Raw genomic sequence first — 27957 nt, 5'->3', positions numbered from 1 at the left:
TTCAGGTTAAGAACAGTTTCAGGTTAAGAACGGGCCTCCGGAAAGAATTAAGTACTTAACCCGAGGTACCACTGTACATGTTTGGGTAGGCTTGCCTCAAGAACAATGTTTTTTTAAGCAAACGTTGAAAACAATGCAACAAAGTTGCCTGCCTGTTATTGATAGTTCCAGAAAGTAGACGGGGAAGCATCAGGCAGAAGAGTCCGCGTCCAAACTCTGGCAACACCAAGGACTGCTGGGAATGTCCCCTGCCGGAGAGCTGTTGCCAGTCAGTGTTGGTAATACTAAGCTAGATGGGCCAGTGGTCTGACTTGAAATATGAGGAGCTTCCTATGTTCCTACGACACGCTGGTGAAACAATCCTAAACCCAACTACAATTTTAATCTCACATTGCTTGTGCGCAACGGCCTTTGCAGGGTGCTCTAAAGTAGGAAATCAGCTGGCATTCGACTTGTCTCCCCCACAAGCAAGTTCTTCATAATAGGCTGCGGACCTGGTGGCGAGCTTTGGGCCAGAATCTGGCCACCGGCTGGGGCTGTATCTGGACACACAATTGATGATAAACACACAAAACAATTCGCACTTGTTACGTTTAGTGCGTGCAATTGCTGGCACTGTGGGTGGATGGGGGGGGGGGCGGTCACTCCAAGTTGCTTAACAGAATCATTTCGTGCTGGGGTCGGGGGCGCAAAATTACCGGATCTGGGAGCCACGGTCTGTCTAGAAGAGGTGCTGTGAATCCGAGAGTCGCACAGATCCTTTGCGTAAAGGAGAGTTTATTTTGGAGGACCTGTCTTTTTATTTTTTTTAAATATATATACATACACACACACGATCAAATGACGAAGTAAGCGACCCGTCGAATCCCCTGCCGAAATCCGGGAGGATCCGTCTTTTCCCTTTTTCCCTGAGGGGGTGAGAGGCAGTCTGAGTGACAGGCAGAAATCTGATCCTGTGAAAGACGCGGAGAGCCAATGGGATGCGGAGATCCATCAGTTTGGATTGGAGGCCCCTGGAGGAGAAATAGAGGAAAAACCACCGAATAAGAAACCCTGTCAGTGGCGCTTTTCGCTTCCAAGGGGGAAGTGCTGGGAAATAATTAATGTTTTTTTTAATTAAATTTGGAGGGACTTCTTTGGGGGCGTGCGTGTGCGCGTGTGCGCGCAGCCGATCGTCCGGCGGTACCTTCAGGTGGGTCTTTGCAGCAACTTTGTTGTTCGTAGCTTCGGCTGATTACGTGGTTGTGGTTTGCAAAAAAAGAAAAAAGAAAGAAAGGTAGCTCAGCCTTCTCTCTCTCTCTCTCTCTCTCTCTCTCTCTCTCCCGTTAGGTGCAACGCGAGTTTTGTCGTGCGCCATTGCTAGTTCTGCACACGTTTACGAATGAGCGGGGCTAATTTTTCCCCTCAGCGCGCTCCAAGGGACGAAACGGGCATGCCAATAAACAGCTTTCCTTCTCCATTTGATTTCTTGTATTAAAAAGTCCTTTCCTTCTTTCTGGCTGCCTTTTTCCGGCTTTTGCTTGTAACCCAGCAGAAGGCAGCGCAGAGAGCGAGAGAGGGAGGGATGTGTGTGTGTTTTTTATGAATGGGACTCTGGGAGGATCATTAGCTATGCAAATTCAAGCGGTTCATTCATGAGTGTGTGCGTGTGTTGTTTTTTTTGAAAAAAATAAATCTAAAAGCCATTTTGTGTTCTTGTTTTTAGGCTGCTGGAAGACTACATCTGGAGAAAGCCTCTTTTAAGTCCAATGTCCAGAAAATAATCACAATAACAACAGCAACAAAAAATACTCGGCAAAAATCTGCAGAATGGATGGATTTTATGACCAGCAAGTGCCTTACATGGTCACCAATGTGAGTGATCAGTTCCAAAGTTGTTTAAACTTGGATTTCTTGGGGGTCAGGGGGAAATAAAGGGGAGGGGGGGAGGAAAAGCTTTTCAGAGGAAATATATATATATTTGCAGTGAGAGGAGGATTCCTGTGCCGTTTCTGTGTAGACTTTTATTTCGATATATTCTGTTTTTTTCTTCGAAAGACCATCTCAGACTAGATAAAAACAAAACCACCACCCCCCGCCTGCCCCCCAGTATTAGTGGAAGAAGATAAAAGCAGCAAGGTCTGATCCTGCTTTCAAAGTTTCTGCCAGAGGAAACAAACTTACATTTTTTTAAAAAAACCTGTCCATATTTTTTTTAAAAGGGACTTTGATGACAAATAAGCCTTGAAAACAAAGCAACCTCTTGTTATCAGCTCCCACGTCTCCCAACTAGCTTTAGTGAATGGTTGACATTAAAAAAAAAGACTTTTATGTAGGTGTTAGTGTTGTAAATTTCTAAAAATATGTTATATACTTTATGCAGTGTTTCTCTGTACAGATGTGTGTTTTGAGCAGGTGGGTTGAGGCATAAAATATTCCCCTGAAGAAGAAGAACGATGGTGATCCGGTCGCAAAATTCTAGTTTGCAATTTAGCTTTTGAGCCATTTTTAAACAGTTTTATCACCTATCTCTTTCGGCTCTTAATATTTTTTTAAAATATACTGCCAGTGTGAGTTGTTGTGTTGCCTCTCCTTCTCTCCCCCCCTTTTCCTTTTCTTTATTCTTTCAAAGTAACCAATCTTTTCTATTTGTAGAATCCCTGTGGGAGAAACTGTAATGAGCGACCAACAAATGTCAGGAAAAGAAAATTCATTAACAGAGATCTGGCTCATGACTCAGAAGGTGAGGATTTGTGCTGGGGGAGGGAGGGTGAATAAATTGTATTGGCTCCCCACCCCACCCCGCCATGCCACTCTTGACGACATGTTGCCCTATGGTGTTTATTTCTAAATATTTTGTTGTTTTTATTCTCCCCCACCTCCCCAAGTTGGGATTCTTGTCTACCTCTATTTATAGAAATGAGACGAGAAAACCACATTTAATGATGTGACACAAGATGACAAAAGCAATTCACCGCTAAGCTGCTGTATCTCTCCATGAGTCACCCTTCTCTGTGTTAGGTATTGCTGCACAGAAGGGATATAAATAATGTCATACACCTGAGGTGAGAATTAGGCGAGGATTGACATGATGGACCCTAGAATCGTGTGTGCGGCTCCTTTGCTTGGAGGCCTCGCTGGCTCCCCATCGCAAGAAAGTTTCTTTGTGCTGCTGACCCTACTGCTCTTCGGAGAGATAGTGAACTCGTGACGTAGACCGCCTGCCCAACCAGAGTGTTGTCCACATCGGTGATAAGAGGGCAAAAGGATCTGTGGCACTATTAAAATAATAAATAATAATAATAAATTTTATTTATACCCCGCCCTCCCGGGCGTGAGCTACCCTTAGCATCCTGCTCTCTTAATTTGGCCAGTAGCATTGACAATACCATGAAACACAAAGAGGGAAATGGGTAGCTTATACCTTAACCTCAAAAAACAGCTCATACCAGCAAGTCCCCCAAAGCTAACTTCTTAGGAGTTCATAGCAGTGTCACTGCAATCCTATTTCAGGTTGTTTCGGCCAGGAAGGAGATTCCTGCGCATGCAGTGATCATCTGTTCTGCAGTGGCATTTCTTGTACAGATTGTTCTGTGTGATGACAATCCCTTGGGCGAGGTGGGTATATGGAGACCCACACAACTTTTTCTCACACTGCAAGCGAGGCACTGCAGCCTCTTGAGAAGTTGGGAGCCCTAAGAATTTCATTTAGAAACCTTCACAATGTCCACACAGTCTGGACACTTGCAACACTCTATCCCCCAAGCTTGGTTTTAGCCAACAAACTTCCCAAGCATTCAACATCCACCTGCAAAGACTGATCTGTAGGAACTTGGGAAGTGGTTAAGTATTTGCAAATATTCTGTTAAATATCTCTCTCTCTCTCTCTCTCTCTCTCTCTCTCTCTCTCTCTCTCTCTCAAATAAGAACGTTTTGATCATTCTGAATCAGTTTTCCAAACTGCTGCAGTCCTGCAAGTAACTAAATGTAAACCAGAATGACTTAAGACCGGAAAATGCAGATATTGGGTTCAAATTCTGCTCGGGTTTGGATTCGAGTGTGTAGTATAATAAGAAACCTGGAGCCCTTGCTTTACTCTGACATAAAAAAGAGGGGGGAAATAGTGCTACATATCCAACCTGGGTGCAAATCACCGCAGCTGTTCGTTCAAAGCTTTATGGAACAGGTCTTCAATTGTTTTAAGGAGAAACAAGATTATTCTAAATGAAAACGAGGCTAGGATACTGTGCTTGGTTACCTAGGAGTAAGTCCCAGTGAAATCAGTGGGACTTACTTCTGTACAAACATGCAAACAGTCATGCTGGGCATTTGTCTTTTGAGTGACTAACAGTGCAATCCTATGCGCGTCTACTCAGAAATAAGCCCCACTGACTTCAGCAGGACTCACTCAGAAATAAGTGTGCCGGGGAAACAGACATGCTGTGCCATGTGTGCAAGTCAGCTGAAAAGGGTACTGATTATTATTGCCTGGGTTGATAGCGAAATAAAAGCGCTCGGTTACATATGTTTTTCGTCTAATCGAAATCATAATAATGCAGCACGATGGGGGTATTTCCAGTTTGAATCTAGGCAAAATGAGATAGAATAGAATTAACAAGTATTTGTCTTTACAGGGCTGGGGGCTGGGGAGTGAAGTACATGCAAGCACTTTATGTATAAATTGAAAGGTCCTTTATCCATCTCTTCCTCTTTTCCTAGAACTGTTTCAAGATCTGAGCCAATTACAGGAGACATGGCTTGCAGAAGGTAAGGGGGGAAAGTCCTTTTGCAAAAAAATGAAAAGGGGAAAAAACAACTCTGGATGAAAAAAGGGGAGGGTGGGTTGGTGGGGCGGGAGTGGGGGGGGGGAGGAAAAAGTCCTGAACTTGCTGTCTTAATGTTCAGCCCAATTAATTGAGCTCTAAAAAAGCCACCTCATGTGTCATGCATACATTAGAGCCTCTGATGAGTTTGTCTTTAGGGACTCTGGGGCTGCTCTACCCAATGTCATCACAAATTACCAGGAGAAATTGCTTCCAGCTCACAATCACATCTGCTTTTGGCAAGAACTAATGCTCCAAGACTTCAAGTTCCAAGCCTCTGTTCAGATTTTAATTGCAATTGATCAGGTTTATATTATTGTACCTCAAGAGACTGCATACAGCCAGATCTGGGCTTGCTCTTTCCTTTAGAGCAGTGCATACAATTGTTTGGTCTTCTGGTGGAAGTACTTTTCTGATGGCAGAATATAGTTTCTCTGGGTTCATCAGGACGGGATGCTTCAAGATTTAGGTGCAAGTGTCTTCTTCCCACCTTGCTCACAACACAGAACATTAGGTGTGTATCGAAATGCTGAAGGGGCAATGCGGTTTATATGTTTTTTGTTATTTTGCAATCCTTTTTTTTTCTTTTAAAAAGAGAAACTGTCTTTCCTCCCCCCTTGTTTCTTTTATTTGTGATCATTTGAAATCTGATGCCTTTGCTGCAGCACTGCTGACAGTTTTAAAGAAAATAAGTTGTAATGCTGAAGTTGAATAGCTGTGAATTTTTGACTTGAACAGAATGAGATGTTAGAAGTTTTGCAAAGGCAAGGGAAGTTGTTCCTAGCTGAGTTATATTTTGATGCTGTTTTCTGTGACGCACTCGGCTATTTTAAATCCTGTTTATTTGCACCATGAAGATGACTCAATATAGATTATCTTGCGTTCTTTTTAATATATATTATACCTTTAACTAGAAACATCCCATCTCATTCGGATGTAACTAGTACTGTACATATATTCTGACTTGCTTGTACACATGGAGAATTCAGGGTTTTATTTTTATATTTTTTAAATCTCCTGCTGAATGTGCATTATTGTTTGTTTGAATGGACATTCTGTTTCTTTCAGAGGGGAGAACCAGAAGGGAGGGTTGAATGTGATTGCTTAACATAGAAAGGAGGAAATGCTGTAATGGTATATAGACTGACTAGCTTTTTGATATTTCTCCATATAGTTTTGCCAAGTTGTTAGCACATATATAGCGTAAGCTTTTCCATCCTTTTTTCTAATCTTTTATTCTTAGTCATGCTTTTTATATCCAGCATTAGTTAAGGAGAAACCAGGTGCCTTGTATACATAAGAGATGGTTAAACTTTAAATTGGAAGAGCACTTGAAATAGGACCTGCTCTCTGAAATCCCCCTTAAAATGCAACAGTGACTCATTATGTTAAGGTAACTTTGCTAAACATCTCTGAACAACTTCTTACTCAGCTTAATAAACCAGAACATTATCAAAACTGCAAAAGCTGGAATGAGGCTCTTAATTCCCAACAAAGTGATGCAAGTTTTTTTTTAAAAAAAATTTAATTACAGTTTGTTTGAATCTATGTTGGATTTGGGCTAAGTTGATAGTACCTAGGTATTGGCAGTCATGCGAGAAATTATTATTGGAGTCAGTATTCTTGCTGTCGAATCACTGTTTTTGAAAAGTGACTGAGTATTTTCATACCTTCCATAAGAAAGTTTCTGTTGCCTGTTATGTTCAGGAAGAAAGGATTTGAAACCAGTCATCAATTTGTATGTGTACACATCCATGCTGGTGAATTGAGAATTTAAACTGCAATCCTGTGCACTTATCTTGGATCCAGCCCAATGGAAGACAATGAGACTATCTTCTTGGTAGACATGTATCCCATATCCGCTTTCCTGGGAGTAAGCCAGGAAACTCGGTGACACTTATTTCTTGAGTAGACATGTGTAGGCTTGCACTGTTAGTGAAGCTAAGTAAAATAAGATAGTATTACTGAAATATGCTACTTGAAATGAAAGACTGCACAGAAATATGTATATATTGTGAATGGATCCAACCACTAAATAAACTTTTAAAGGTGGCACTGATCTAGTTACTTCCACATTACTTAGAAATAACTGCAGTTTAAAGTTTGTGTGTTTGTGCGCTGGAAGAAGAGGACTTCTTTTTTAAAAAACAAACCCCAAAAAACAAACGACACCATCACAATTTCTTAAATCGCTTTTTGCATGTTGAAGGGGGTGAAAGGATGGGATCTAGTGCAAAGGTTCAAGCCATCGGGGATGCGGTGCCAACTGCAATTTGACCAGCGATGACTTTTTAATCTCTTAAACAGCTCTTTAAACTAAACTCATTTTTTTTACCTTTCCCTCGATTTTGTCAATTGATGTCCTCCTGGTTCTTTATAAAGTTGCAGCCCTGCCAAATTGGCCACCTTGCTACATGTTCACATAATTATTTTCATGAAGCTCTGTGGCCAGGAAAGTGACCGTGACATTTTGATTCTCTCCCCCCCCCTTTCTTTCTTTTAAAAAAACTTGGAGCAACAGCAATTGACAAGATTCTCCTATGAGTTCGGAACTCCCACTGGGTAGTAACCAGGTCAGGGGAAAAAAAACCTCCTCTCCATTGCACTGCAACATACTTAACTCTGTGGATATGAAGGATTGAGGGGGTGGGGATGAGAGAGAATTGCCCTTAATAGTTGAGACGCTTCAGCTGCATATTTATCAGCATCCCTATTCTTCTGCAGAGAATGTTGCTTAAAATGAGTAATCATAAACAGTCTATTCTCTTTTCAGTGTAGGCACAAAAAAGTGCCATTGGTAACAATGGGATTTACATATGTATTGGAGGAAGAATATAATTCAAAGTGGTGAATGGAAGCAGGCCATCTTATTTTGTCGCTGTTGTGTGATGTGTACACTGTGCCAAACCCAGAATGTCACATTCAAAAATTTGTGGCATCCTGTAGTGCAAGGACGCTGCAGAGTGTTTGACAGAATTTGTTCCTGCTTCACACGGGAGGAACAGAATTAAATCACTTGCCCCCTCAGTGGGGGGGACGAAACAAAACTCCTGTTCCTTTTTTGTAGTGGTGCTGAGTCGCTGGAATCAGCAATCGATATCAGGGTACTAAGAAATAATAAGGAAAGCCTGTTAATAATTTCCTCGTTTAGTCAAACATTAATATCGTCTCCTCATAGTGAAATACTACTTGGGCTCTTTTTATGCACGCACGTCAAAGTTCCCTTAAATTGGGGGAACTTGCTGTCAGGTGATAAAAGGATTGCAGTACCCCTGTGTGTGATTTCTTCCCTTGCACTCTCCATACCGTCGCTGCCCAGGGTGAAGTCATGGCAGCCCCATTCTTGACCCAGCATACTGTAGAAGCCCTGTACTGTATCTGTCGCTATTGCATAAGTTTGCCTTGACAAATCGAAGTTAGCTATTGACTTGAAATAATCAGCTCAAATATGAACGTAATGTATTTTTTTCATTATGGGAAGCTCCAGCTGTTTGTTCTGTAACAACAACAACAACAAAGAAGAAGAAAAAGGGGGGAAGTAACTGGTGCTGAAAGCCTGCTGTGTTATGTTGGAAACACTTTTGTGGTTGAAAGAAAAATAAGCTAAAAGGGAAGTGTGCTTTCAAATCCTTCTTGAAAACATTTTTTAAAAAAGATGAATGGAATAACCATAATGTAAATATTGTAGGAGAGACTATTAAGCCCCTCTTTCTGTTAACATTAGTATTGATTTGGCAAAGTGTCATCTGGATTTTTTATGTAGGCTAATCTGTTAATCAGAAGGGTAGGTGAAGGAATTGCTTCTCTCTACAAGGTGGCGCCCAGGTAATAAGATCTTGATTTCTTTAAAATATATTGGCCCTACTGAATATTGGTCAGCTTTGGTGAGTAAACTTTCTAAGAAAGGCTATGCATCAGGTCACTTTCTACTGTCAACACCTGTATATTATGAGCACCCTTGTCAGCTTTGACTCTTGCCTCTCTCTTTTTAAAATGAAACTAAAAGTTGCCAGTAGAAGTCCGTGCCCCCTCCCATAACACTCAAATTCTCATTGCAATAGCAATGCAAAATGTGCAACATTGTGGTTTTTTTCCAGGTGGTGTAAATCAGTCCAACTTCCATCTCCACCCCGCCTGTCCCAGTCAAGAGAGTTGAAATAACTTTGTAACTGCAATCCTATACTTGTTTACTCAAAAGAGAGTCTCGCTGACTTCAGTGGGACTTGCTCCATGTTAACTGGATATAGGATTGCAGCCTTAAGTCTAAGGATCTTGCTCTGCAGTTGTTGGTCCGGTGCTTAATAAAAAAATGTCTTCTCTTTCCTTTTTAAGACCACATAATCCCATGAAGGAAATAATGTCGAGAAATCAATCAATGTGATTTTGGAACGAACCCAGTACAGTGAAAGCCTAGAAGTATTTGAAAAATGATATTGAAATCTAGCACACATGATTATTCTTTGTTTGGGGACAGAGGTGGACTTCGGAAACAGCAGGTTCCTGAAGTTGGGGGGGGGGGATAAGCTTTTAAGTGTCACAAATGATGTTCCAAATTGGCAATTCTGAGCTTTATGAGGCTCAGTGAACTATTTTGTGCCATTGAGGATTTCTAGCTTGCAGTTCGCCAGCTTCACAACCTTCGGGGGCTGTTTTAAAAATGCTTATAACTTTGTGTTAAGTCTGAGCCGCACTTTTAAAATCACCTCAAATTTTATACACTGTTCATATTTCATGCAAAGGTGTGGGTTCTTAAAAGTTGTTTGCACAAAGCCTTCAGCACTGTTCACAATTTTAGTACATCCAGAAGATGCAAAAATGCCCTGGCCTTTCTTCAGGTGGTCTCGTACTCTCTGGTAGAGTTCATTTTAGAATATTCACTGGTCGCATAGAAGAGAGCAAGGTCCAACTGATTTGCTAAATTTTAGCCACTCAATAAGTTGCTTCCAAAATAATCAAACTAATATTTATTCCTGGTTTGTGTTCTATATCCTCTCCCAAGGTGTCTTTTCAGGGCAGGTGGGAGACTTCTTTAAGGAAATACCTAATCCCTTCATAACCCGAAATTACTGATATCACGAGAGGAAGTGCTACCATATTCTGAAGAAAGTTCTTTAGACAAGCAAGGGGATAGAAATAGGATTCATTCCTCTAATCCACCCCTCTAATCCACTTTATCTGCTCCTCTTTTTCAACCCCTCTCCTCCTATGTATGTCCTATAACCCTCTTCCTTCAGACAGCACCTTTTTAGTTTTTTCCTTGACTTCCCATTTATATTAAGTTTGCCTGTCCTTGTAGAGCCTGTGCCGTATGTGAGACGAAGCAGGGAAATGGATGTGTTTATGTAAAAAGTTCAAGTTTACTCTGTTTTCTCTCTCTCTTTTACTTCTTTTTTTTCCCCCTACCGGGGTGTGACAAGAAAAGATTGTGGTTGAAGCCAGATGTTTCTTGCTGGATTCTGTTTTTTGTGAATGGAGGCAGCGCTCCAGTTTTGACTGCTTGTCTTGAAGAATTGCTTAGGAGATCAGCTGTCTCATTCACTGGCAGAAAGAATGACTCCTACGTCTTCTGCCTTGTTTGGCTCCAGGTCATTGTTACAGTGGGTAGAGCTGGTTTTAATTAAATAGCAGCTTCCTTTTTTTGTATGGGCTGGTGCCTAGTTTTCCATCCTCTTCTCCCCCTCCTTCCCTTCAGTGCACATACTTACTTTTTTTTCCCCTGTATACTTTCCAAGAGAAGAAAGTAAATTGATCCTCGGCTTTTGGCTTTTCTTTTCCAGCCTACTTCTGGCTTGCTTCATGCGCTAAAATGCTGCTGTCTCTCTTCTCCTCACTAACGATGTTCAGATTTCTTCTTCTCCTTATTAAAAAGGGGGTCTGAGGTTCATTTCAGTACTTGTAATAATAATAGCAACAACAATTTGATATTTATATGTCGCCCATCTGAGTGGGTTGCCCCAGCTGCTCTGGGTAGCTTCCAACAAATCAAAACACAATAAGACGCCAAACATTAAAAACTTCCCTAAACAGGGCTGCCTTCAGATGTCTTCTAAAAGTCAAATAGTTGCTTATTTCCTTCACCTCTGATGGGAGGGTGTTCCACAGGTCGGACGACAACTACTGGTCTTTAAAATGCCAAGAGATCAAGCTGCACGGTCCTGCGAACACCTGTGCCTGTCCCATTAAGCTCAGGTCGGACTCATCATGATGCAAAACATCCTGTGTAAGAGATTGGGCTGAAAGGAGCTCATGATTTTTAACTAAGCAAGCGATTTCTAGGGAAGTTGGGGGGAGACCCCATCCAAACCAAGAAAACTCCCCTGAAAGATCTTAATTAATGCGGTGTTGCCTTGACTTCTACCTGTGGGAAACGGTGAGAATTTGTGTGGGGAGGAGAAGCATTTGGCAACGATCAGTCTTAACCAAAGAACAGATGTTGGTCTCTCAAGTTGGTGGCAACTTGTCTATTACCTTAATGCAGAACGAACCTGACAGAGCTGTTCCCAATATTGCCACATGTTTGAGCTTCTCAAAACGCTTCTGGTGTTTATTTTCCCCTCAGTCTTGCTTCATTAAATAGAGTGGGGAGATAGTCTCCATTGTGTTTTTTTGTGTGTGTTTTTTTTAAAGGTGTAACCATTACATGCATCTAAACGTTTTTCTGTCTCCTTATCTGCGTTCGGCAAACACTTATGTTGACATGCCCTCTTCCCCCCCCTTCTGTAGCCACCGCCCCCCCCCCTGCACACACTGTCACTGTATTCAAAACCACTGTAGCTTTTATGACAGCCTCACAGAATTGCAGCGTCGGCATTGACAAGAAAAGAGGAAATGAATGATATATAAATGTGCCTGCAGTTACAGCACTCCAAAGTCATATTTTTCTTTTCAGGCATCCATGTTTTTAGCCCAAGTTAACCGCCTGCTTGCTGGTCTGACTTGTAAGTCCTTCAAGGCTGAGGTGTATGTATGTGTGTGTGTATATATTTGAGGGGGGAATATTGTGAAGGCATTCTTGACAAATAAGGGCCTTAATACACACTTACCAGGGAGTGTCCCATTGAACCCAGTGGGTCTAACGTCTGAGGCGACATATGTAAGATTGTGCTGTAAATCACTAATGTACGTCACCAGCCCCCATTTTAAAGGGAGGTTTTGTGGTGTTGCGGGACATGAGCTTTGAATACTCATTCTGATTCCTTCTCTGCATTTCATCGACATTTTCATGTCCAAGGGGAAGCGTTTGCACCCAGGGAAGAGCAAAGAATGTCAGAGCAGGGGCTCAGTCACGATTTAATTTATCCCCCAAGAGAGGTAAAGCCGCTACATTTCAGACCTTTCCACAGAGTTTTGTAAATTGTTTTGTCAAGTTTTTTCTTAAAATAAAAATAGCTTCTTCTTTCCCCCCAGAGTCTTGTTGTGTGCTTGTTTCCCTCCCTCCCTTGTATATTTTCTGTGATACGCAACTGTGGGTGCCCCTTTATTGTGAAGCTGACACATCCAAAGTCAGGGCAGATGTAAAGCCAGTGATAAAAATGAATGCTAATAGAGGATTTGTGCTGCAGATTTTCATTCCTTTGAAAGGGGAAGCTGAAGCTTGGTTCTGGTTTGTTTGTAATACTACGGAAACAAACTCAACTGGTGTGTTGCAAAGTATAACTTCTATACCAATGGATGTAAAGACCACATTCTGCAGCTATCATGTGCAGTTTTTGCTACATGTGTCTGGATTCTATAACAGAAGGGTGTGTGCTGATTTACATAGATTTGGGGGGGTTTGCTTTTAAAAGAACTATTTTAAAACTAATGCTGGCCTTTTCATCCCTGGGCCTTAAATATATTTCCTACTTTCAGTAAAGAGAGACTGAAGCTATAGGTGCTGTTTCATTGTACCAGATTCTGAAATGCATGATGATGCTCAAAAAGTTTGTTTTATCCTTTTTATAAGCTTTTCAATAAATGATTTGATGCATTTTAATAGTTTTTAACTGGAAGGGTGGCAAGTTAGTTTGGGAACTTTCATTTATATTTATATGTCAATTTCCCCTCTACAATATGCATATTCTGTTGATCTGAATAAAACAACTTGTGCTTTTTCTCTTGCCCTTGAGAACCAGCATAGTACAGTCGCTATCTGTTTACTTTTGATGTGGGAAATCTGGCTTCAAATCTGCCCCAAATCAGCCAAAGCCTACCTCACAGGGTTGCCGCCGGGACCATATAACACCGGTTCTGAGAGACCTGCATTGGCTCCCAGTACGTTTCCGAGCACGATTCAAAGTGTTGGTGCTGACCTTTAAAGCCCTAAACGGCCTCGGTCCAGTATACCTGAAGGAGCGTCTCCACCCCCATCATTCAGCCCGGACACTGAGATCCAGCGCCGAGGGCCTTCTGGCGGTTCCCTCATTGCGAGAAGTGAGGCTACAGGGAACCAGACAGAGGGCCTTCTCGGTAGTGGCGCCCGCCCTGTGGAACGCCCTCCCATTAGATGTCAAAGAGATAAATAATTACCTGATATTCAGAAGACATCTTAAGGCAGCCCTGTTCAGGGAAGTTTTTAATATGTAATGCTGTACTGTTTTTAACACTGATTGGGAGCCGCCCAGAGTGGCTGGGGAAACTCAGCCAGATGGGCGGGGTATAAATAATAAATTATTATTATTATTATTATTATTATTGCTGTAACACTAAAACGCTTTCATTAAAAAAGAAAGAAAAGTAGGACACCTTCTGTTCTAAGCCATTGTGGTTTCTTTTGATGTGAAACAAAAAGGAAGGTTAAGTTGTCATATGGAATTCAAATTGTTTTTAAAATCCAGTCTGTGTGGCATCTTCATAGTAGTTGGTCTTATGTGGGAATGAGGGAGAGCAATGGAAAGGATTCCGCACTGCAGTTTGTCAGCTGTTTTTTCTATGGTTTCATAGCTTCCTCAGAAGCATTTAAAAGCGTGGTGGTTATTCTGACACCTTTTCTCCGTAGCGTGTAAAAAGGAGATGCTAACTTGGTTATATAAATTAAGTTGTATAGATAATGATGGCTTTGCCTTGAGTCTAATGATGTCCGGTTAATAAAAAGATGATCAAGTGGTGTTGGGACAGGTGTGATCTCGAAAACCAGGCCTAGATCGAGACAAAGGGGGAAAAAACTTAATTCCAAGAGCCAAAGGAATCCTTACACAAGGCTTGCTCTCAGAGAAGTCATTGTGCTGTTCGGCAATCTGTCATTGGAACCCCAGGGGCTATTCAAAAGGAACTCATCTTAGGATGTGGGGCCCAGTTATTCAAAGAAAAACTGGGTTGGCGCAAGCCACATGCTTGTGTCTAAGCAGCTCTTTGGATCACAGCCTTAATAAACATTTTTTTTTATTGTTGCCTGTATGAACTCATCTTGTAGTGCTCTATTCATTCTTATTCTTAACTCATCAACATGATTTCACGTTCGCCTTAATAGGAGCGGTACAAATGCATCTCTCTTGTGTGTGCTAAGATAGGAAGCCTGTTTGAAAGTGCAAGTAACACTATCTTCATTTATTAGGGCTGGAAGGGTCCAGTAGTAAGTTTTTGTTCTGTTCACTCTTTTGCATAATGACATACTGCATATAAAATATCTCTGTGTGTGTCATAGAAGGGTTGGAAGGGACCCCGAGGTTCATCTAGTCCAACCCCTGCCCTGCAGGAATAGGCAGCTGTCCCACAGTGGGATTGGACCTGAAACCTTGCTGGTGTTATCAGCACCACACTCTAACCAACTGAGCTATCCATGTGTATAGATAATGGAAAGCGCGCGAGAGAGAAACAGTGTCAACTTCCGTTGCTTGACGTGAAAATGACAGTGTCTGGTGGTATCTTAAAAGCAAGCTCCCAACTAATCTTGATTTTAGACGTATGTTAATATCAATAAGGGCACGACTTGTAATGTTCATTGCTGATTAATTTACCCATATGCATTTCATTAAGTGACCCCAACGATGGTTCTGATCACAAAGCAAACTAACCCGTATTGATCAGCATGAATGTCTGGTTGGGCGATAAGCCTCTTGGTGAAGATGGGAAATAAAAAATATACTTATTTCTGAATTAAGATTTGTAGGATTAGGTGGCAGAGCTGTAATCCTAATTTTTCTAGGAAGTAAATTGGATTGAGCTCAATGGGCTTCATTTCTGAGTATCTATGCATAAAGAGAAGCCTTGAGTTATATGTGTCTCACTTAGAATATGGAGACGTGAAACTTTGCTATATAATATACATTTGTTTAGCACCATGTGTCCTTTAAGCACACCAGTAGATGCGTAGTGGATCCCTGCTAATCTTAGCATCTGATTGTAGGGTTCTTTGCAGAGATGCTCTTAATCTCTTAATCTAAATTGTGAATGTGTAAAATAGATCCCTGTCTTTAGAAGCATTGAGCCAAGTTCCCATTTGTGCTTGAATTTTGTGTGTGTGTGTGTGTGTGTGTGTGTGTGTGAATGATCAGTTTGGAGTTCTTGGTACAATTAACAATGTTTTAGATGGATCATAGAATTCACTAGGAAATGCATCTTTTTTCATCTCTTATTAGCAACTATTCTGTTCCCGCTCCCACTGTAGCTTTTCTCTTTTCCATAAACTGCTACAGTTGTTCAAAGGCAACAGCCTAAAACGCTTCCATGGACTTCTGCATATATTATATATGACCCCCCTTTGCTACTTTCTCCAGTAGTACCAGCTTGATTTATTACTACAGAGATGCAGTTCTACCTCCTCAATGTTGGTCAGATGCAAGCATGGGCAACTACTGCCTACCACTAGTTTTACTGTCGGGGGGTACTTGGCAACTAAAGCATCGCCTGATTTACCAATGTACATACTGCCATTTTCTAAAATGGGTGTAACTGTTCAGTGGTAACAACAAATGCAGAATTCCCACACTCGGAGTTCATTTTGGGTTGCTTCTCGTACATACGTCGACGTTTTGTTCATGCTAAATCATCTTCTCGATTTGGGCGCTGGCTAGTGCTAAGAGTTAGGATCACTTGGATGTTTTGCTGGCTTGTGGATGTTAATTCCTTTCTTTCTGTTTCCCCCCCCCCACCCTATCTTCAGCTCAGGTACCTGACAATGATGAGCAGTTTGTGCCAGACTACCAGGCTGAGAGTTGTAAGTATTGTATGACTCGCCACTTTTGCTTCACTTAAGAAAATGTCTTACCTTTCTTGTTTTGGTTAGCCGGTGCTCACATGATAGGTGTGGTTATCAGGCCATGGCATCACCATAGAAACATGTGAGGAAAGAAATTGCTGAATTGCAGCCGGGGTGGTTTTGGTGGCGGGGAATGGTTTGGCTGAAGGTGGTGATATCATTTTTCCTTTTGTGAAGGGGCTTGTGGGTAATTGCAAAGAGTGCATTCTTTTAATATAGGGATGAGCAAGCTCTGGGCCTCCAGATGCTGCGGGACTACGGCACCCATCCTCCATGAGCACTGGCTATGTGAGCTAGGGCTGATGGGAGTTGGAGTCCAATGAGACACAGAAGGCCACAAATTGCCTATCCTAGTTCTAACATTATGAACAGCGTAGTTTTCATTTTGTTCTCCAGTGCATAGATGAGGAACTTGTGACTCTACCAAAACTGTTGGACTCCCAACTCCCACAGGTTCTCCTGGCACATAGGTTGCCAAAGTGTGCAGCATTTTGCCTTTTGAATTTCCTTCCACAGGTTAACCTTCCTTACAAAATGCAGTTCACTTCTGTCGAAATGAGATGCGAAAGTTGCCTTGTTTCTCCCGGCTAAGATGGAATTTGACCTTGGGAGTGGGCTTATCAGAAGGGGGAAATGTGGCGCTGAGGCTAATAAGCCATCCAAGAGTTTATGTCAGGTGTTGGGTGGGCAATTCGGGGCTTCCTGCATTGTATTGCTGGAAAGAGATTCACATGCGTGCACACAACTGAGGTGAAAGGGGGTCCCTTGAAAGTTCATGCCTGCCCCCAAAGTTCTTGAGAACCGTTTTTAGTAGGTCTGTTGTTGTTGTTTTCTTAAGCTGCAATCCAATATACCAGGGATGAGGAACCTCAAGTAGAGGGGCTGGATGTGGCCCTTCATGCCTCTCTGTTTGGCCCTCGGGCCTCTGCCTAGGCCACAACCCTTCACTGACCCTGCTCTAAGTCTCCGGTGATTTTACCTAACTGGAATGTGTCCTTGAACCTCTTGTTTGCCTGGATGGAGAGTGGTCTGTCTCTGGCGACACTTGGCCACACCTGTCGTTGGAGGGCTGCCCATGATAGAATGTGACCCTCAAGCTGCTTTGCACATTCAACCTGGGAGTACAGTGAGCTTGCTTCTGAGTAGACAGCAATAGGCTGCTCTTCTGGAACCACTGGCAGTTCTACCAACAGCTTTATTTAAAGAGTAAACCTCTTTTCCCCATGACTGATTCTGTGGCCAAAGAGTCACCACTGGTGATTTTCCTCTCTCATTTTATGTGATAAAGAGGTTTTGTGAAAGAACTCCCCGCCGCCCTGTCATTCGCAAATCATAGATACTGAAAATAACATCAAATGTTCCTTTCAGAATATGGTAATGTGGTATTTTGCCATGATCTTGTGTGTGTCTTCCACCTCAAAAACTGGCGTTCTAAAAAGAGAGAGAGAAAAAGAACCATCTTCCGTGAAACAAAGCGACAGAGCTTCAAGAGTGGCCCATAACACAGATCCTTCCCCTCTACACATTTAAACAGCTTTAAAGTACGACTGGATTCTAATCCATCGTTCCCCTTGAGGTAAATATGACAATTCCAGTCAGCTTGGAATTGTTTTCTCAAATTTGACTTCCTTGGCAACCCTTCCGTATTCCAGCAGACTGTATAACTAATTTTTCGCTTGCTTATGTAAGTTATTGATGGGGGGGGGGAATGTAACCTTTGAAATCAAGTACCTGTTAATTTTAACATTAAGGTGTTGTAGAAGATGACATTAAACAGATACAAGTGAAAGAAACATGTTGTGCTATGTTTAGTGATATGAGTAAAACTGAAATAATAGCCTGTGAGCCCCATGTCAAATGGTATCTCTCTCTTTCCCCCCCTGCATGAAACGAAACCAGCTGTGTTGCCTTGAAATGGAGTTTGGACAAAATAGTTGGAGTTCAAAGACAGTATGTTAAACTTAAGTTTTCAAACCAAGGACTTCCGTCTGCACAATACATTTGGAACAGTATGATGCCGCTTTAACAGTCCTGGCTTCCCCTCAGGTATCCTGGAAACTGTTCTTCTCACAGAGCTGCAATTCCCACAGTAGTATAACAGTTAATCCCTCCTTCTGGGGAATAGTAGCTCTGTGAGGGGAATAGGAGTCTACTAAATACTTTCAGCGCCCTTAGCAAACTACCGTTCCCCAGATTCTTTCGGGGAAGCCATGGCTGCTTGAAGTAGTATCATAGAGCTTTAAATGACCCATATGTTTTCAATGCCACTTCCATATATTATAATACTGCTTCCTATATTATAATACAAGAGCCCCTTTAAAGGACTAGATGACCCTCAAGGTCCCTGCCAACTCTACAGTTCTATGTGCAAAAAAACCGATAGTGGAGAACTCAGTTCATATATTTTGAATCTGTTACCCTTTGGGCTCCTTTGGAGGAAATTGTGGGCTGGAAAACTAATCCTACGATATCTTTAAAAATAAAATAGCAGGGGTGTGTGACTTGCGACCCACCCCACTAAATTAGGTGTCTGTACTGAGGTCAAGGGCCATTTCTAGGTATTACCCAAATTCTTTCTCTGGGAGTGCAAAGTTCTGCTGATTGTTTCACCGACTATTGTACAAAATAAATCAATGATTCGTAGAGAAGGGCTATGGACTGTGAATGAGAAACCCTGTCAAATATTGTCAGGGTTTCTTGAGTAAGCACTTCACCCTCGGACATTAATGCCCTAATCTAGTTAGAGGCTCTCTGCAGGCATAAGCAGACCTGTGCCCAGCCTAATAATAATAATAATAATAATAATAATAATGTAGAAACAGATGCTGCATGCATAGTTCTCATATCTGAATATCTGATCCAGTTGTTAGAGCTGTGTCTTTCAATCTGCCATTGGTTTGGTGAGGAATCTGGGGCAGGCAGGGAACTTGAACCCAGCTCTCACTTCCCCTGTTTGGGTTGCATTTTAAATGGCTTGAAAGGAGTTCATATGCATGACTTTGGCTGTCCTGGGCACACACAACTTTTGGATTGGGGCAGGCACCTCCAAACTCCAAACTCAGCCCTTCAGATGTTTTGGGACTACAACTCCCATCATCCCTGGCTAACAGGACCGGTGGTCAGGGATGATGGGAACTGTAGTCCCAAAACATCTGGAGGGCCGAGTTTGGGGATGCCTGGATTGGGGCATAGGTGTTTTCTTAATGTTCTTTGTTAACTGGAACCACCTCAGCTACAATTTACACAACCCTATCAAAAGAGCATTTGTTTGTTTTGTTTTTTCCTTGCTTTCCCTTTCCAAAGGAAAGGTCAGGAAGCTTCCCGGGGAGTTAATCCAGCAAAGGCTGCAGAGTTTCCAACACAGATTTAGCGATGTAAGTTACATCCATGAGGTGCGTAAAATATTGGAGTAAGCAAAGCTGTTGGGTGATTTAAAGAGGTGAACTCAGAATCTCTTAGAGGTACATTATATAGATTTGCTATGTATAGCGCTATAAATGCAGGGATACGGTTTTGATTTTTGCAACAGAGAACTTTGCAGAAGTAACAAAGGTTATGCTCTGCGAGAATTGTGAAGACCACAGAGAAACTGCAAATCTATCTAGAGCGGAAAACAAGAACTATTTGGGGCAGAGGGGGTCAGAGAATGGGGGTGACGCGCTTATACATAGGTGATTCTCATAAATTTCAAAACTGATGGGAGTGGGAAGGTGTGTGTGTCGGGGGGGGGGGGAATCAATGCCAAGCCAGTAGCAGATTCAAACTGGATACAAATCCTTATACAGTGGTACCTCTAGTTGTGAACTTAATTCATTCCAGAGGTCCGTTCTTAACCTGAAACTGTTCTTAACTAGAGGTGTGTTTTCGCTAATGGGACCTCTTGCTGCCACTGCACTGCCAGCACACAATTTCCATTCTCATCCTGGGGCAAAGTTCTCAACTTGAGGTAACTCTTCCAAGTTAGCGGAGTTTTAACCTGATTTGTAGCCTGAGGCGTTTGTAACTCGAGGTACCACTGTAGTGCAAAGTGACACAGGCTTGAGCAAATTGCAAGGAAGGAGAGATCCATTAATGTGTCCTGCACTGCCATATAGGCCAACAAATTTATTATGGCACAAGCTTTAGTGGACTGGAGTCCCCTTCATCCGTTAACATATAGTCTTTAGTCCATGAAAGTTTATACCACAATAAATCCGTTAGCATTTAAGGTGCCACAAATCTCTTTGCAACAGGGTATGTTGGGTACTGCTTTGAAGACCATGAATAGGGTGTGTTCAAGCGTGCTTGGAGATATATTTTCTGTTCTGTATATGTGCCTTAACTCCAGATATTTCCATCTCCTTCGGTCAGGGCCGTATAGTAAGTTTCTGCATTGTTGTAGGGAGCAAAGCAGGGATAGTTGGTACATATGTAGAATTGGCTGCAGCAACAGGTTGAAAGTTCCTTGAGGCTCCTTTGTGGCTCATGCAATCACCAGACAGGTGGCTTTGTTAGTTCTTGGGTGCGCCAGTTTGCTTGGAAGAACAGATTCAATCTGGAATAGTGCCTGAGGGCTCATTCACTCATGCACTAGTGTGTTCCACTCAAATATCTTTCTTAATCAACACTCCAGTGCTGAATTGCCTCTTTTAAAGTATTATAATTTGAGATAATATTGAGTGATGTGAAAACTTTGTTTTCAGGCATTCAATCTGCTACGTTTGTTTCTTACATGCAGGGCATCATTTAATATTACTATAATGGAGTAATTGTGGTTTTTTTGTGTGAATTTGACTCAAATTAGGTGATATTTAAAAAGAAAGCGGGGGAATAGATTGAGTAGAAGAAGCAAAGGTATTTTCTTCTTTGCAAATGCTGCTGAGGGCCTTTTTTTAAAAAAAATGATGTAAAGATACTCTTATCAACAGCCTTGCAGAATAGTTTCCTTTGAAGTTAGAAAAAAAAATTCCCATCTCATCTCAAGGTTTTTGCTTTCTTGGGAATGTTTCTTAGCAAATACAGCATTGGTGTTGTTAGAAGTGAAAATACGATGGTAGATATGGCAAAAGTAGCTTCTGGCTTTTAAAAAAAGAAAAGAAAAAAGTCTTGAATATATTTTTAAGCTGTAGTTGCAAGGAGCATCTGATTAAAGCAATGATGGAACCCTCCCTGTGACGCTCGAGATGTTCTTGGGCAGCCTTCCTCAACCTCGGCCCTCCAGATGTTTTGAGACTACAATTCCCATCATCCCTGACCACTGGTCCTGCTAGCTAGGGATCATGGGAGTTGTAGGCCAAAAACATCTGGAGGGCCAAGGTTGAAGAAGCCTGTTCTTGGACTTCAGTCCTAGGCAGCATGGCCAGTGCTCAGAGATGATGGGGGTTGTAGCTCAGAGTCATCTGGAAGGCCAGAGATTCCCACCCCTGATCTAAAGCCACCATAAATAATAAATAGATAAATTTATATCCTGCCCTCCCCAGCTGAAGCCAGGCTCAGAGCGGCTAACAGCAATAAAAGTAACGTAATTTACATAAAATCACAATCAATTAATTGAAATCAGGTCTTTCTCTTGGGTGGGGGGCGCTGTGGGGGACAAGGATGCTAGCTCCGTCTTGTTTTGCTGGTTTGATCATCACCTTCCCTGAGGTGGAGGGAAATGACTGGAGAAGCAATGTGGGACAAATCTAGCTTTTTTTGTTGCAAATCCCCTCCCCATGAAGAATGCCTAAAGAGAGTTTCTCTGTCTGCTGTCTTTTCAAAGCAGTCATCAGCCCAAAGATTTCAGCAAAATCTGTCTGCCTATTGCACTGAAATAATGCACAATTTAATTTTGCAATATGTCAAGCTCCTCTAGTGGTGTAAAATCTCCCGCGCTCATACCCCTTGGGATTCTTACTTGGAAATCTTTCGTTTATGCAGGGTTCCCTGCCTGCTGATTCTAGAGCTTTGCAGTTCATTGTCTGTTACTGCTTTGTGTGCTTCGGACGTGTGTACAGATAACCACTACAACATCCCAGGAATGCTAGAAGAGCCCTTCTAAGTCTAAGGAAAGGACTTAACCTAGTCCAGCATGCTGCTGATAATTTCTAAGGGCGCTTCTAGGCAGGCGTTTTCCACTGGGGCTGTTGCTGCGTTGACTTTGCAGTCACCTCAGGCCGTCGACTATGTTGTCACTCTGAGCTGGAGCCATCTTAGGGAGTTGCAGGTGGCATTTACGCATGACTGCTGTTATACTGCTGTGATCTCATTGCTGCCATCTGCAGAGGACCATAGTAGCACTGGCCTAGGTTCCCCACGTTGCTACTCTATTCTGTTCTTGAGGTTTTAAGATCTGTAACAGTCTCCTGCACTCTATGTTGAAGCAGTAGTACTTCCTCTTTCTTTTGAGCCTGCTTTTGTGTAAAGACTAACAATTGATGATGATGATTTTGCATTTATAGCCCACTTTTTATCCATGGAGCTCAAGGTGGCATATATGGTTTTCTCCCTCCCCATTCTATAGCCGTGACGACTACCCTGTGAGGTAGGTTAGGCTGAGAGATGGTTGCTGCCCAAGGTTACCCAGTGAGTTTCGTAGCTGAGTGGGGATTTGAAAGGGATGTTTTAGGAGCACGTAGTTCAGTAATGCTTGTTCTGGATTACAGTGGCTCTTCACGGTCTAAGGCAACAGTTTTTCACATCACCTTATGCCCATTCCTCTTTAGAAAAAACTGAATCACTCCGCAATGTTAAAAAACAAAACAAAAATATTATGCATCTTTATCCAGAATCTATCCAAGTCATAAATGTTTACTAGCACTGTGCCAATCCCCCCCCCCCCGACCATATATTCAAGAACTACAAAAGGTAGGAGAAGATATTGGAGAAATTTTCACAGGTGAGGTGTTGCTGTGCTTAACCTTTCCAGCAGTGATGTAGGTTTTCTGGGATATATTTAATTGGAAAACTTCCCTATGTAAATAATTTGCACTTGAGTATAGTCTGCGTAGGGTAACTTGCATCAGAAAATTCACCGATGCCCAAGAGAGTGCTCTATTTTGGCATGTTTATTTCACTTGTATTTAGTAAACAATGCTAGAAAAAATGCCGGATATTTATTTGCAATTGGCATCCATTCATTTTTACTAATGAACTTAGGAAGTAGAAGATTTTCCGCAGGAAAAAAACAGAGCACTTGAAAAAAATTCTGCCCCATATTTCAAGGGGGCCCAGGGGTGATTGTGAGTGTCCTTTCTTCCCATACCATCTCTCTGGTTTTCTGCAACTGCAGCCACATTGGGTGCCTGCAATCTATGTCTTCAAATGGGATTTCCTATAAGTAGGGGAAGTTGGGGAGGCTGCCTACTATGCATCTGACAGCTGTTTGTAATTTAAAGAACGAACTTCTCTCATGGGGCCTTTTCAGATTGAAGAAGTTCAGGCAGTTGAGGAAGCTGCAAAAATGGGGAGAAATGTATAATTCTGGGCAGAATGGAAATTGATGCCTTCTTCTATCCGTATTTGCTGGGCAAGGGAAGTTTCCCGAAATTGGAGGGCAGGTTTTGGCCCAGCATTAGCTTTTACAGATGAGAGTAAAGTACGTAGTCTTCCTTGACTACTTCTCCTCTCACTTCAGCTGAGTGAAATAATTTTAATAATATAGTTGACTGCTTTCCTTTGCACCTGACCTCTACGGTTTCATTTTGTGGTTAGCCCCAAGCATTAGTCTGTATTTAGCAGTATTCCTCCCCGCCCCCCGCTCTTTATATATAAGGATGGAAGACTTACTTAAATTTGAGGAAGGCTATTCTTCATGAATATAGCGAGAGAGAGAAGGCTTACCACTGGGCTCCTCCTAGTCAATAATGCCTTTAATCTGTGGTTGTAGTAGCAACTTGAAAGCTTTATTTTGGTTTTAATAAGTAGTTCTTGTTTTTCTGCAGACTGTGGAGATTTTTTATTAATATGTAACTCCTAACTCTGAAGGGTACAAAGACCTTGATATATTTAGCCTCAGTATCGATCTGATACACAACTGGCACAATATTACTATAAAATAAATGGCTGCTCGCTGCCAATGTATATAGACAGTATTGATGTTTAATCCTTTTGGAAACCTTTTTTTTTTTTAATGACCTTGCTGCTATGAGGTGAACAGGCTTTGCTTACTGAAATTGCCCTCTTGCCATACATGGAAGTTGGCAGGTCTTGGGCCCTATTCCTTTGAATTACTTTTTGACATTTAAGGCACATGCGTGAGATTTAATGACCTTTTCTTTAACCTACTTGATTTTTTAAAAACAAAGAAAATTCCTTCCAGTAGCACCTTAAAGACCAACTAAGTTAGTTCTTGGTATGAGCTTTCGTGTGCATGCACACTTCTTCAGTGTGCATGCACCAGTGGCCACTGGTGACCATATAACTGGGAGTGGCCACTGAGACCATATAACACCAGTGTGCATGCACATCTGAAGAAGTGTGCATGCACACGAAAGCTCATACCAAGAACTAACTTAGTTGGTCTTTAAGGTGCTACTGGAAGGAATTTTCTTTGTTTTGACTATGGCAGACCAACACGGCTACCTATCTGTAACTGATTTTTTAAAGTGTAAGTATGTTATCATTGTTGAGGGTTTTTTTCTTCACTTGTCAGGCCAAAGTTTTATTTCGCTAATCTCTGTTGTTCACTCTTTTATTAGGGGTTTACATCTTGGTTTGCATTAAGAAGGTTAAATCTCCTAATCTTAGGTCCATCAGATTCCTTCCACATGGCCTCAGATACCTCACCACTCCATATATTTTCTTTTCTTTCTTTTCCAAATTGTGACATTTATTTATTTTTCAAATGTTTCCTTCCATGGGCTATAATCAGGGCAGCTTATCTGAAAACAAGACACTGGGAACTTTGTGACATGTTTCTGTCTGTCTCTTGTCCCTGCGATTTCTCTAAACAAGTCCTATGTGCTTAGCTATTGATTTAAGAAAAACTTGCTCACCTGTGTTTGTGCTTGCAAACGCGCATCTTGCCTTCACATTTACTTACCACTGAAAATGCAGGTTTATATGCAGTAAAGTTGGTGCCCATTTAAAAGTGTGAATGGCACTCAGCTTTGATTTCATGTAAATAAGCTTTTTGCTTGATAAACAGCGTTATATATGATTTTGCATACTGTATGTGATGGTTCAGTTCAGATGCTTACAACTGCAAATCAGGGGTTTTTATTCTTCAGGATTTGAAGTGGTTATGGGGACCTTGGATATGAAAGGTAATTCAAGCTCTTTCTGTCTGATCCCATGCATTTGATTTTTGTCACCCTGTCCAGCATTCGGTCTTGCTCAATGCCATCTTTACATGTCGTGTTGGTGAGCTTAGGCTGGAAAGACACAACAGCTTTTTTCAGAGAGTTCGATGCAGTTTTAAGGGGTGGGAGTTTCCTGCTTGTAAGCTCATTCAACTTTCACTTCCGGCAAAGCAGGTTTTGTAGGCATTTGTTTAATAACCTCCAAAGCCCACTTGATCAGAAGAGAGCCCTTCTCTCAACTGGGAGAACAATCATGTACCCCAGGATTTTGTACCTCCATAGAGGGCACCACCCAACAGATGACACCAAACAGGGCAATGTAAGAAAAGCTACGTGAACGGGTGGAAGGAACCAAGAAGAACCTGCTGGTTATCTCCCACTTGGATTACTGCAATGCACTCTACATGGTGACCCAGAAACTACAACTAATCCAGAGTGCTGCAGCCAGACTGGTGACTGGGAGTGGCCACTGAGACCATATAACACCGGTCCTGAAAGACCTACATTGGCTCCCAGTACGTTTCCAAGCACAATTCAAAGTTGGTGCTGACCTTTAAAACCCTAAATGGCCTCAGCCCAGTATACCTGAAGGAGCGTCTCCACCCCCATAATTGAGGTCCAGCTCCGAGGGCCTTCTGGTGGTTCCCTCACTGCAAGAAGTGAGGTTACAGGGAACCAGGCAGAGGGCCTTCTCGGTGGTGGTGCCCAACCTGTGAAATGCCCTCCCACCCGATGTCAAAGAAATAAACAACTATCCGACTTTTAGAAGACATCTGAAGGCAGCCCTGTTTAAGGAAGTTTTTAATGTTTGAAGTTTTATTCTGTTTTTTAGTGTTCTGTTGGGAGCCACCCAGGGTGGCTGGAAAAACCCAGCCAGATAGGTGGGGTATAAATAATAAAATTATTATTGTTGTTATTAATAATAATAATAAAGGCAGCTTTATGTTTTTTGAAAGGTGCTTAATGAAGAATCTGATGTGGTAGACTTTTAAGAAGGATCAGGCAGCGTGTTTCTCTTTGTCTGTAATAAAACAAGAGAAGAAGTCATTGCTTCGTGACTACGAGACTTTTGTGTCTCCTCCAAAGTTTTAAATTTAGAAGTGTGTGTGTAATAGAGAGTGTACACAATAGATGCCCATCTTAATAAAAACCAGCTTTTAAATCTTCTGTCTTGCCTCTTCACAAACTTGATACCTGCCCCATAGTCAACCTGTGCCAGACCATGAGAAGTGATACATAGAGATGAATGGCAGTCCTTAGATCTATCTAATTGGATACCTTGGGAAAGAGATGGATCATGCAGTCTTGGCTTTGGAAATCAGCCTTTTAATAGCTCTGTTGTATGCCCTTATGTGAACAGCAGATTGCTTTTCCTTTTTAATAATCTTCATAGTCTTCAGCATCCTTTAATTGGAGCATTTTCCTGTCCCCTATTACAGCTGAGGGAAGTGTACGCAGTTTATCGACATAAGTAATGGCTCTGTCATAACATGAAATAAGCATATGCTGTTCATTAGATTAGACATGGTTACTACTTACATTTGGAAGAGCAGTGTAATTAATTGAGGTTTGACTTCGGGAATCAGGGCTGCTTTTAAATAAAATAATCTACAGTTTGATTGCAAGTCTGCCTAAAGGTGAAGACTGAAATGTTATTTTACATTTGGCAGGTGGAAGTTTCCCTCAGAGAACTGAAGATTGTACATGCGCGCGCGCACACACACACAGTATTTTCCCTTCACTTGATATATATTATACAAAGGATTTGGTATGCAACTGGACAGATAAACAGTGGCTAACTGGAAAAAAGTTGAAGGAACTAATAATGACCCCCTACAGATCTAATAACGTCCATCCTCAATGGGAAAGCTGTGCCTGTTCATTCACACTATGACATGATATTTGCCCTCACGCCTGGCACTGTAAGGTAAAGGCCAGGCCCCAAGAAGGTCCATAGGGGATGGATGCTGTATTTCCCTGGGGTTTTGGCCAGTACTTTGCTTTGCTGTGTGCCCAATGCTGTGGTAAAAATGTAAGAAAGGGACTCCCGCCACTCACTTCTGCCTTGTAGGACTACTGAGGGGTCCCCTGTGAGGATGGTGCATATGGTTCCCAGAGAGCATATTGCCCAAGGCCTTCCTAAAGATGACACCAGCCTTGATGCTTCTGAGTTAGGAAAGCGTTGAGCAAATATTCTTACTGTTACCTTTCTGGTCACTGGAAGAGCCTCTGGCATTTATCAGACACAGCCAGGGCTTTTTTTCAGCCAGAGCTCAGGTCCGGCACCTCTCAGGTAGGCACCAGTGCCACTCTTAAGAGAACAAGGGAGGTGTTCATGGTGCGCTACAGCACCTCTTTTTTGAGAAAAATTGCACTAGACACAGCCAGTTAGTTCTATTGGTGAAATTGGTGATCTTTTAATGAAAATGTCACTTGGCCCTCCGATCAGTCTCTATTCCTGGGCTACTTTTCTGTCCTCAGGTAATGCAATTTTTAAAAAAAGGCTTTGGGGGGGGGCGGATCTTGGTAACTACTGGCTAGTAAGCATAACTTATGTCCTGGAAAACTGTTGGAAAGTATTGTCAAAGATAAAATAACCAAGCCTATAGAAGAATAGGTCTTGCTGAAGCAGAGCCAGCATGGCTTCTGCAAGGGCAAGTTCTGTTTCATGAACCTGGTAAGACATCTTTGAGAGTATCAACAAGCATATAGATAGGCA

General features: G+C 42.0%; 1 protein-coding gene across 7 annotated transcripts in view; it reads left to right on the top strand.

Annotated features, from left to right (window-relative positions):
* The first annotated feature begins 1018 nt into the window (after positions 1-1018).
* Positions 1019-27957, top strand: part of ETV1 (ETS variant transcription factor 1) — a 91112-nt gene continuing 64173 nt past the window's right edge. The window contains exons 1-5 of one of the 7 annotated variants that reach the window (XM_028750126.2): positions 1019-1192; positions 1706-1854; positions 2635-2722; positions 4699-4746; positions 15883-15936. In XM_028750126.2, the coding sequence (XP_028605959.1) occupies positions 1810-1854; positions 2635-2722; positions 4699-4746; positions 15883-15936 (235 nt within the window). In that variant the 5' untranslated portion in view covers positions 1019-1192; positions 1706-1809. Of the gene's footprint in view, positions 1277-1705; positions 1855-2634; positions 2723-4378; positions 4451-4698; positions 4747-4921; positions 5317-15882; positions 15937-27957 lie in introns of those variants that run through there. The other 6 variants (XM_028750127.2, XM_028750128.2, XM_028750129.2 and 3 more) reach the window with 6 other exon arrangements.

Source organism: Podarcis muralis, chromosome 12, assembly GCF_964188315.1.
Source record: "Podarcis muralis chromosome 12, rPodMur119.hap1.1, whole genome shotgun sequence".
Taxonomy (NCBI): domain Eukaryota; kingdom Metazoa; phylum Chordata; class Lepidosauria; order Squamata; family Lacertidae; genus Podarcis; species Podarcis muralis.
The sequence above is the reverse complement of the archived record's forward strand: the minus strand, read 5'-3'. Positions and strand labels throughout refer to the sequence as shown.